This window comes from Gobio gobio (assembly GCF_949357685.1).
Source record: "Gobio gobio genome assembly, chromosome: 16".
In the NCBI taxonomy this organism is placed as follows: domain Eukaryota; kingdom Metazoa; phylum Chordata; class Actinopteri; order Cypriniformes; family Gobionidae; genus Gobio; species Gobio gobio.
Genome location: NC_137109.1, coordinates 50,591,770 through 50,604,203, shown reverse-complemented (window position 1 = coordinate 50,604,203; position 12,434 = coordinate 50,591,770). Strand labels below are relative to the sequence as shown.

Here is a 12,434-nt window from a genome sequence, read left to right as displayed (position 1 = left end):
TCGCTTGTAGACATGCTGAAATATTAACTAGCATTACTACTTTTACAGTATCTTTATATGGCAGAAATAGTAAGAGTAGTCTGTAGTTCCAAATTTAGCAACACACTCACAAACCTCCCTAAGCACTTCCCCACGGGGCAATCCCTGTCGCCAGTTTGAAGTGTTCCATAAGTGGACAAGGAAGGTTTATGTGGACAGACCCTCGACTCCTTGATTATGACAGAGGGGACGAGTCTACTCATATATACTTAGCAGTGTTGGGAAATAACTTAACCCTAACCCTACATGTTAGGCGTGGCAAAATGGCTCGATAGCGCCACCTGCAAAACTTCAATTAAGCGTCATTCGCACTACGTTTCACATACAAGTATGAAATTCGGTACACACATGTCCAATACCTAAAAAAAGTCCCTGGAAGCAAAATCTGAAAACCCAACAGGAAATTAGATATTTGGAATTTTCTCTGCAAAATGTTTGCAGTTTTTGCCATTTCCAGACGTGGTACTTTGACAAACTCCTCCTAGAGATTTTATCAGATCAACATCATATTTGGTCAGTCTCATCTTGTTAGATGTTAAATTGTGAAGATCTTGAGTTTTCGCTGAAGGGCGTGTCCGTGGCTGGACAAAGTCTGATGTTTCACCATGAAACAGGAAGCTGTTGTAAGTCAGGCATACAATGTCCGATCTCCCCCAAACTTCACTTGTTTGATAAGAGTCCTGACCTAAACACATCTACATGCCAATATTCAGTTAGTCATAGCGCCACCTTCTGGCAGAAGGAAGTGTGGCACATTGAAGTGAGTTTGCCATATTTCTCCTATATTTACCCGCTTAAATGCATGTCGCCCACTATTCGCCGTTTTCCTGAGGCCACCAGGTGACGGTGCATGTGCGAGGGCCCTTTCATCGCTGCTTGCAGCTTTAATTATTATTGTGATTTAAATTATTGCCCCTGATTCAGTAAAGAACTCTTGTAATAAAGTTGCAGTTGTTGGGACAAAATTTAAGTATCAACGCCACTTAAAAAACGCCACTGATGTTCTCCGCGAACATCGTTCTGGGCTCCGGGCGGCAGAGAGGAAGTGGCGAAAAACTAAAAACACTACTGACCTGACCCTGTATCAGTCTCTCCTTGCTTCTTTCTCTGCTAATGTCTCCACTGCTAAATCTACATACTACCACAACAAAATCAACAACTGCTCTGACTCTCGTGCACTTTTCAGAACATTCTCTTCACTCCTTTGTCCTCCTCCCCCCCCTCCTTCATCAACTCTTACAGCTGGCGACTTTGCATCATTTTTCACAAATAAAATCTCCTCCATCAGCAGCCAATTCTCCGCACCACAAACCGACACGCACATCTCAACAACCATCACACATACGCTCCCCTCTTTTTCTCTGCTCTCTGAAGCTGACATCTCCAAACTCATCCTTTCCAACCACCCCACTACCTGTCCACTTGACCCTATCCCCACTCACCTCCTTCAGGCCATCTCTTCTTCTGTTACTCCTGCACTCACTCACATTGTCAACACCTCTCTTCACACCGGGACTTTCCCCACAGCATTTAAGCAGGCTCGGGTAACCCCACTGCTTAAGAAACCCTCTCTGAACCCAGCACTTTTAGAAAACTACAGACCGGTATCCCTTCTGCCTTTCATTGCAAAGACACTCGAGCGAGTTGTTTTTAACCAGCTCTCTACGTTTCTTGAACAGAACAACCTCCTGGATATCAACCAATCTGGCTTCAAAAGTGGCCACTCAACTGAGACTGCCCTGCTCTCGGTTACCGAAGCACTGAGACAGGCAAGAGCGGCTTCCAAATCCACAGTACTTATCTTACTGGATTTGTCTGCTGCTTTTGACACAGTTAACCACCAGATACTCCTGTCAACTCTCATGGAGATGGGCATCTCAGGAACTGCTCTCCAGTGGCTCAAGTCTTACCTCTCAGGTAGGTCCTTCAGAGTGTCATGGAGAGGTGAAGTGTCTAAGTCACATCATCTAGCCACTGGAGTACCCCAGGGCTCAGTGCTTGGACCACTTCTCTTCTCCATCTACATGTCATCACTGGGAACTGTCATTCAGAAACATGGCTTTTCCTATCATTGCTACGCTGACGACACTCAACTCTACTTCTCATTTCAACCAGATGATCCCACGGTTGGTGGTCGTATCGCTGCCTGCCTAACAGACATTTCTGCCTGGATGAAGGAACATCACCTGCAACTCAACCTTCCAAAGACAGAACTGCTTGTGGTCTCAGCCAACCCAGCACTTCATCATAATCTCTCCATTCAGCTAGGATCATCAACCATAACTCCGTCCAGGACAGCCAGGAATCTTGGAGTTGTGATTGATGATCAGCTAAAATTCACTGACCACATTACTGCAACATCCCGGTCCTGCAGATTTGCGTTATACAATATTAGGAGGATCAGACCCTTCCTATCAGAGCAGGCCACACAACTCCTGGTCCAAGCTCTTGTTCTCTCCAGACTGGACACTGCATGAAAACACTGAAATCCGGCACTATCCGGGCATGGTATACTCCTGTGTAATTTGATGTTTACCGGATGTATGTGGGAAAAAGCGGATCAGAGTAACACGGAACAGTATATTTCCAGAAAAACCCGGAAACCTCACGTATGCGGACGTATACAGGAATCCGTGAAATTTCACGGACATATACAGCTGAAACACTGCTGGGTGTGCTAGGACTGAAGACTGTTAGGTGTGAAGAAGACCTTTCATATGTTAATGACTGACACTTGTGCTGGCTGTTCTCAGAGGGAGGGGGGGCAGGGGAGCACTTCAGGATTGAGAATTATCTCTGGTCTACTGTAGGCTACAGCAAACAAGCTTTTTACACAGAAAAAAGAATTCTTAAGGCCCTGAAACACTAAACTGAACTAGCAATGACTAAAGCCGACTGTGGGGTTGGTTCACGTTGCCTGGGTCTGGGCCAAACCATCAGAATGGTGTGTCAGGGCCTTAAAACCACTGCATGAAAAGAGTCTCTAAATCAAATATTTTTTATAAAAACAGTACAAAATAAAAACCCTGTCTGAACAAATACGTTCACAAAAAAATCTGAATATGTAATGAAATAAACAAAGAAATGTAATGGAATTAACAAAGGATAATTAACCAAACATTTTAGACTATCCCCAAACAATTTTTGCAAAGTTTTACAAATTGTAGGCAATAATAGAATTAAATAAAAAGGAGATGAAATGTGGAAAATGAAAAAGTTTGTTTTAAAAACACCAAAAACTGATATGCTCAAAATAAAAATATGGAATAAAAAAGAGCAGGGATTCACTTGCTCAAGAAACACAGAAACACAAGCAGATCTTTCAGCTCTGCAACTATTAACAAAAAGTGTCACTCCAAGATTCTTAACTATAACACGCTGCAAAAGAGGGGCATTTTGAGGTTTGAAATCCACCACTCACAATAGATGTAGGTGCAACCAATAAGGTTACCAATAAAAATAAGGCAACCAATAAAATAATCCTAATTTTACAGAAAAAAACGTCAGTTTTTTACAGTATTTTCTTGTAATTTTGAATTATGTTTAAAACAATGTAAAATTACAAACAATATCTAAATAAACAACTTGACTGTTATTTTAAGGATTATATCATTAATGACAAATTACAGTAATTCTCATTTTTTTATACAGGAACATCACTGTATTATTTTTCTGTTTTCATAAATAACAAATTCATGCAAAATTACAAACAATATCTGTAAATTAACAACTGTAATACAATATTTAGCTCATTATATAAAAGGTTTATGTTTATGTCCATACTAACAATTTAACATTATTCTTTGTCTTTTTAAAGTAAATCTTATTAGTTTTATATTTACACTGTAAGAATAAAAACCTTTAAAAAAACAGCAGCTACAGCTGCAAAACAAAAACCGTAAAATAAGTCAAATATCTTAAGTCAAATAAAGTTAAAAAACTTCACAGAAATTTACATTAAACGTTTTAGAGAAAACACTATTAGTTTACAGATTTTTCCTTATTTAAATTAAGATATTTTACTTTAATTTTCTGTTTTACAGTGAAGGTGTATTTTTACATTCAAACTGGTTTTACATTCAATTCTGGATACAAATATAACAAAATATATAGCAAACTAAATATCAAACAATAATTGTTTTTAAAGAGTACAAATCTGCACTGCTCTCCAGGTTGAAACTTTCAAGCCTCTGCCCACACCACAAAACACCATTTGACCAATTAATTAAATATAACAGCAAATAAAAATAAATATACACATTTTCTAACTGTTGTTTAAAACAAGTTTTTTTCTATATTTGCCAGGCTATTTGCTGTCTTTCCGTGTTCTTTTGAGCGTGATTGGTCAATCTGAACGTCATCCAGAAATCTGGCCAATGACAGTGCGCGCCTTCAGTTTGAATTATACACCCGTTGTCGTTGCTCGTGGCTCGCGGGGACGCGACGCGATCGCGGCGTCTAATCTTCAACAGGACGGCTTCTTCTGTCCATTAATGGCATTGCATGGATCATTTTAAACCTGTTAAAATCTTATTTTGGACGAATTTTGATTGTGGGATGTCGACTGAGAACGAAAAAACATGAATACGAACAGACTAAGGTTTCAATGGCGGACAGCAGACGGCAGAAGGTAACGTAAACCCCTTTATATTTTTTCTACTGCTTATCAAGATATAACGTTAGTGCATTAAAGTCATATGCTAATCGTGATTAACTTACATATTCTGTTTCTGTGTTTTGTTGTAATATTGTTAAGATAGGGCTGGGTGTTATGGCGATCTGATGATACTGACTATTGTTAGTGATTTTGCTGTAAACGTTAACATTACCGTTTTATATTGCGGAATGGGAATATAGCGTATATAACGCAGCACTGACTGTACTAAAACTTTTTGACATTTTGACAAGGAAACATGCATGAATGTAGAATAATGAACGGGACATGCATGTGTTAAAATAAGCCTCTCTCAGACAGCAGGCGATCCCGAAATCAATTATCTTTCTGTAAAATGCACACAATTATCTCAGAAACCTTGTCATGTGAGGTATTTACTTGATTTAAACAGTCAGTTATGTCTTAAGTAAGTTAAACAGTTCAAGTTAACGTGGGGAAACCCGGATGCGTGTCATTCTGTGCATCCGTTCTTAAAGGGGCTGCAGCTTTGTCATAATTTTAATAAAACAAAAGAATAGAGAAGACCTTCTGCTTCTTTTAGAATCAAGTGATATTAATTAATTGAATATCATACAGTGAAGACTTTTAAAGCAGTATTATTCTGTAGCATTTTAATAAAATATCCATCAAAATATATATATATTGTGATATCGTTATTGTAAAATAAAATTTCTCATGTATGTATAATTATATGGTCATAATGCCCATCCCTACTGTCAGCTAGTTTTAAGATCAAGCTTGTCATAAAATGTAACAGAGTTTTGGAATGAATAATCTGAGATCATGTACTCATTCAGCAGAGAGGACAGGAAAACACCATACTTGGACTCTGAAGAATTATAGGCAAACCAGGATTTTGGATCTACTGTAAAGTTTTTGTATGGGCCTGGTGAGTATGTTTTGCAAGTCCATGTCCGTAAGTTGATAATTAATATTAATGTTTTATCAAACAAATTAATATTCATTTGTGTGTGTGCATGTTTCTTCCCCCCTCATGATCCAGAAGTTTTGGATCCATGATCCTGAAGAACTTTTACAGATGTTGACCCTGAATGTGTAAAAGGTAATCTTAAAAATGTTGTCATTTTAATATTCTCTGTTTTTTTCTGTAATGTAGACGCATGCGTTTTCTGTGAAGTTGCTTTGAAACAATATCAGGGTTTTTTCTACATTGAACAAATCAAAAAAAAAATTTTTGTCCCGCCAAAGCCTTATTTGTTGAGTTATTGTGATTTATGAGTGATGTAGAACAGATAACTGCTGCGCTTGCGTTAACTGAGTGACAGAGAGAATGACCAGTGAGCTCATCCCTCGCTCGCACTCTCTCTGTCTTCAAAATAAGCATTCTTAGCTTTCTAATGTTTCACATTTTACGTTAATCAAAATCAAAAGGTCGGAAGGCCGAATCCATGTTGCACGTGGCGCTATCAGACGATGTCTTCCTTTAATTACCGCTGGGTGTGAAATGCGCTCAAAAAACATTGACTGATTCTCTGACCAGCTGACATAAAGCATACTTTCAATAAACAGGAAACAAATCCTATCCGGTTATGAAGTGTTTTCTGTGTGTTGACAAATCTTTCGCGATGTTCTAACAGACGGGATTCACACACAACGCGTCTGCTAATGTCCGATTCGCCACCTAATGACTCCTTTGAACCGAATCATTTTAACGACTGGTTAGAACTGATCTGTCCAACACTGAACTAACGAATTAGTTTAATAATTTACTCAGAACAACACCTGAAATGAGAACACAAGTGTGCTTACCCACTTTAGCAAGAGTGGATAGTAAGAATTATTTTTAATTATCAACAGTCTTTCAGCTTATTTATGTGGACAATGTGTAGTAAAATAAAATAGCCTAAAATCATTTAGTTTAGACTGGAGTGAGGTGAACCCAGAACAAATTTGTTGTTAGCTAGCTGATTGTATATGGCAGAAAATTGTATATGGCAGAAAATTAGGCTATTTGTTCATTTTTTTAATACTATTTTTTTAATATTGATATGATTATATACCAAAACAATTATCAGTAAATAGTGTAAAAATGAGGAACAAAAACAAACATCAAGGTATCAAAATAAGCAAAAGTTACAAACTTTTTTTGAATTTATTTCAAATTTATTGTCAGTTTTGCGCTTGCAGATCAAGTGGGTAGGGTATTTTTTTTTACCGTGCGTATGTGTGTGTATGGATGACCATGTCTGTCAGCCACCACCGAAGACCATTTTTGACCCAGGAAAAACCCTGAATATGTATTGTGAAAAGCGCTATACAAATACATTTTAATTGAATTGTTTTACTTACTTTTATTGGCATTAACTATATATTATTAATGTATTATTTGGCAGGTCGCAAGATGTATTTTATTTTGTGAGACTTTGCTGAGGAAGTATTCTTTGGCTCAGTCTGAAAAGGCCCAGAAAAGAAACACTATGAAGAACATCACACAGAACCGTCAGAGAAAGAGACGGGTAAGTTAAGAAACCGGTTAAGCTTTTTCCCTCCAGAATGTTATTATACTTCTCTCTGAGTTTTAGTGGTTCATTTACTGTCATGTTTTGCAGTTGCTGGAGACCAGGTCCAGGGTTGCACAAACCAACACAGAACCTGTGGAAGACCGCAACTATAGACCTGATGTCTGATGAAGATGCTGCTGTTGTTGATGGAAGGCCAGTGTGGATGGTTAGGCTAGCTACTACAAACCAGACTAGACTGACCCACGCTACGCATCACATCACCAGCCCATCACGGCAGTTTGAAAAAATGTTCAAAACTCAAACAACATTGTGTTAGAGTTGGTCACAATTCTTTTATAATTATAATTTTAATATTCAATTGTTCCATTTTATATTTTCTTTATTCCTATGTTTATATACTTATACTTTTATTGGTTCCCATATATAGAGTATTTACATATATTTTATATACACTTTTTAATTTATAGATTTCTTTGTCTCGTTTTATATTGTATACTTTGTATGTTTGTTCCTTTTTAGATGTCCATGTTGCTTTTGATCTCCACGTTTTGTATTGTTGTTCCTCTTACGTCGCCTTCCTTTAGAAACATTTTGTTCACTTATCTTTTCCCCCATTAATTTTAATGTATGTTTATAATGCTCTTTGTTCTTTTTATTTGGTTATATTGTTTACTTGGAATATTTATATGTATTTTAATATATTTTATATACACTTTTTTGTCTTATAAATTTATTGTTCTCATTTTATATTGTTTAAGTTGTATATTTATTCTTTTCCTTTTTATGTTCACTGTGTATTTTATTCCTTTACATCTCTATCTTTTAAATGCATTTTGTTCATTTTTTTTCCCTTTTTGTTTCTTTACCAATTCATTTTAACGTATATTTATGTTCTTTGGACTGTTTATATTTTTACATTTGTTCCTTTACATTTTCATCCCTTTTAAATACATTTAGTTCACTTGTTTTTGTTTCACCATTGTTTTAATGTTCATTTATAATGCTGTTAAGAATGTTGTTGTTTTTTATACCTTTTTAATAAATATTTCAGACTTTCTCAAATTGTTTTGTGTGTATTTTTCTTTTGGGAGGGAGAGGGGATTAATTTTTATATATATATATATATATATATATATATATATATATATATATATATATATATATATATATATATATATATATATATATATATATATATATATATATATTAATGAGCAAAATCTGCATAGCTGGCCTATAACCAATCAAGTCCCTATGCTACAAAACCTAGCCCACCCTTAGCCTTAGAAGTAACCAATAAAGTCACTTGACTGGGTTTTCAATGCGCCCTGTCCTCCAATAGCAGTCTGGGTTTTGGGAGTGGTTTAAAAAAAAACAACCAATCCAGTTTGAGATGAAGGACCAATAGGGGATGGAAGGCAAAGCTGTTTAGAGGTGTGAAAATGTCTCCTGGGAAAAACTTGATGGGATTATTTGCCATGGCAACAAATGGCTGTAGCATGGGAGTATACGGCCACAACATACATCCGATTTGGTACCATTTCGGATGAATACGGACATATACGGATCCATGGAATTTGACCTATCCGGCCAGTATACTCCTGGATTCTTCCGAATTTCAGCAGTGTATACAGGAGTATCCTGGTCCGGATACACCTTTTTTCATGCAGTGGGACTACTGTAATGCTCTTCTAGCGGGCCTTCCGGCATGCACTATCAAACCCTTGCAACTGATCCAGAATGCAGCGGCAAGGGTGGTCTTTAACGAGCCGAAGAGAGCGCACGTCACGCCTCTCTTCATCAATCTCCACTGGCTGCCAATAGCTGCTCGCATCAAATTCAAGTCACTGGTGCTCGCCTTCAAAGCAACCACTGGCTCTGCACCAATATACCTAAACTCGCTTGTTCAGACTTACACACCCTCCAGGAGCTTACGGTCTGCCAGTGAACGACGCCTTGTAGTGCCATACCAAAGAGGCATGAAATCACTCACGGAGCTTTTCCTGGACTGCCCCCACCTGGTGGAATGACCTGCCTATCTCAATTCGAGCCGCCGAGTCTGTAGCCATTTTCAAAAAACGGCTAAAGACACGTCTTTTCCAGCAGCACCTAACCAATCAAGAATAGCACTTAACATTCCATTCGATTCATTTTCTGTCTGTCTAATTTATTTAAAAAAAAAAAAAAAAAAAGTTGTGTGTTCTATGTTAGATTAACTGAGACTTGTTACAGCACTTGCATACTGTAGCCCTTGACCGTTCTAGTTGCTTCTATTGCTCTCATTTGTAAGTCGCTTTGGATAAAAGCGTCTGCTAAATGACTAAATGTAAATGTAAATGTAAAAAGGTGCACTCTAATCCTGTTTACATGAAATAAGCCGCTCGCACAGGTTTCATCTTACAGACCTGTTGCTATGACAGCAAGTTCAGGATGAGCTTCGAAGAACCAAACAATCAAAGATCATGCCAAATCACCAACAATCAAATCCAGCTAACGGAGTTGCGATGTACGAAGAACGGACCCCAGGTTTGATCTTACGGACCTGTTGCTATGACAGTAAGTCCAGTATAATCTGTGGCACACCGCGCCAGAGTAATTTCAGTTAAAAAGTACAGTATACACATTTTTATTTTACATTGAAAATGCCCAATCATTATATTAGATAAGACCCTATTCTTTATCTGAGATCATGCAGAGCCTCTGAAACTGTATTATTTGGACCTTTACCTGTTGGTTGCCACAGAAGTCCGTTATATGGAGAAAAATCCTGGAATGTTCTCTCAAAAATACCTTCATTTTTTTTTGACTGAAGAAAGGCATGAACATCTAGGATGAGAAGGGGTAAGTTCTAATTTTGAAGTGAACTAAGCCTTTAACACAGGGGAGATACAGATTTGACTTCCTTTTGGAGCTCGTCTCTAGCAGCCAGTCGATGAATTGCAGTTTAAGTCACTTCAGTGTTGGCTTCAAGAGAGACTGCAGGATGTTGCCTCTTAGCGTGACCCCCCAAAAGTATCTACCAAGCACCAGAAAGGATGTGATGCCATTGAAATGCCCTTTAGTGTTGTAACAGGCTTAGCCCTACAAAATATCAGTCCCCACACAGGCCAGTAGTAAAAGGCATTTTGTGGTGCATATTTGTACAGTCAAATCATGTAGATACGTTTAGTATTGTGCCAGTAAGGACCATACACAAATCTATTAAGATCACTTTTATTAAATCACGTGGCATTTCCAGTTATTTTTGGCCATGGTCCTTAACATTGATGGGGCCGACAGACGCCTTTTCCCATTGTAGATCTGATGAACAAATGATTAGTGAGAACTAAAGCCAGGAATGACAATAACAGTTATCAGAGTTAATCCATACCCGTAAGCAGCCGATCACTTCCACTTCTGACGCTACAAGTGGTGTCACAGCAGCCACACACCTGGTCAGAGTCATCTGCGGACACCCAACTGACAAGAAACACCCTCAGTTAATTTGACGACAACTAATTTACCTGTACACCCATCTAGCAGACAACATACCCATTAGCAGAGAATGAACAAGCTTTTTGCTCAGAACTTGAGGTTGCTGCAGCCGCCTTCAAAATGCATGTGATGTAGACCTGCAAAGACAATTGTTTGTTCACCATGGTAGCATATCATACAAAGAGTTGCACAACTAAAACACACGTACCAGTCCACTGTCTGCTTGCTGGAACCTGAACGCCTCTAGTTGAAACCGTAGCTTATCACCTTGAGTCCGAGGCATAAAGTGAGACGTGGAGCCTGTGAGCTTGGCATCAACCAGACACCTGTAAACAGAACCCAGTTAGAAACCCTGCAACCCTTCTGGAAGCTGGTATACATGAGGTAGCACCTCTTACCCATTATTCTCAATAAAGGAGTATCTGGGGACAGAAGCAACATCAGGGACTGCAGTAGCCACGCAGCTGTCCACAAACACACGGACGGGAACATGGCTGTACAAACGCACTGATGCTTCAAGATTGATCATGTCACCCAGGAAGTACTGGTTAGAAGGTCGCTCAAATATCCAGTCATCTGCAAAGAAAGAGTCTTAGCACAGGGTCACAAGCATGCCACAAATCAGTTTGGGATACACCAACCAGTCATGAGCTTGAGGGAGAAGACAAAGACTTCCTCTGCAACCTTAGTTGAGGCATATGGGATCCAAGTGGGCATTAAGGCATCGCTGCTCACATTATGTGTTCTGTAGGAGTTAAACAAGCGGTCATCTCATGCCCATAAATGGTGGGATCAGATCCAGCGAAGATCTTATCCAGATCCTACCTTGGATAATGACACTCGATACCAATCACCGCAATACTGCTCCTTACAATAGGAACACCATATGAAACCTCTTGTGGGGTGTAGATAATGTTGAAGGTATAGACAAGCTCATCCTCAGTCACCTAAAAAGAAAGTTAATTGAAAACGATCATGGATGTTTTTGAACTGTCCCTGTGAGTAACGGCAAAATAAAACCCCACCATTGATGTGCTGCTACATCCATGCAGTTCAGACTCAAAGATGAGCACTTGAGCAGAAGGATCCTCTCCAGTTGCAGTGCAGCCTCCCAGTGTAAAAGCAGAGGACAACAGTGGGTGCCCAGTCCCAAAGAAGTCCTTCATCACTTCCACATATACCGAGCTCTCTCCACACTGAGCAGCTACACTGTTGGCAGGGACAGGATGCGGCAACTCAAAAGGAACGTCGGGTTGCTGTGGTTCCTCTGGTAGACTTGGAAAGCTCCACGTCAGTTTTGCCACTGGACCCTGCAACAGCTCTTTTGATTGAACACCCATAAGATCTTGAGAAGGCTTTCCAAAGTCAGGAAACGTTTGTGGTGCAAATCCAGGTTTACTGGGAACCACAGACATCCTGGAATCAGCCTGTTGAGAAGCTTGAGCCAATGTCCTAGGCCTAAACTCACTTGGACTGCGATTATGTGCTGCTCTTGCTCTCCATTGTGCATCAGAAAATCCAAGAGCAAGAATAAACACCAATCCAAATCCAACCTGCCAAAACCCCATTATTGCCAAGCTTGTTTCAACAACACTTTCGGGTGCTACCATCCAAATTTATACAGATGTAAATCAGCATGGCTCCACCTTTCTCATGACAGGCATCATTTTTCTCTGCACCTGCCAATTTACTCAATCAATATATCACAGGTGTAAGTCATTGATTGTTTATCACTCAGGATCAAATGAAGTATCAAATAAGGG

General features: G+C 39.0%; 1 protein-coding gene across 1 annotated transcript; it reads right to left on the bottom strand.

The window, feature by feature from the left end:
- Positions 1–10,556: 10,556 nt before the first annotated feature.
- On the bottom strand, positions 10,557–12,086 carry LOC307140076 (zona pellucida sperm-binding protein 3-like; the record flags this gene model as incomplete). The annotated part of the gene is made up of 7 exons (XM_079839319.1): positions 10,557–10,656; positions 10,729–10,808; positions 10,880–10,997; positions 11,070–11,247; positions 11,313–11,416; positions 11,497–11,618; positions 11,697–12,086. The coding sequence occupies 7 exons, from the start codon at positions 12,084–12,086 to the stop codon at positions 10,557–10,559; spliced, it is 1,092 nt and encodes a 363-aa protein (XP_079695445.1).
- Positions 12,087–12,434: the final 348 nt, after the last annotated feature.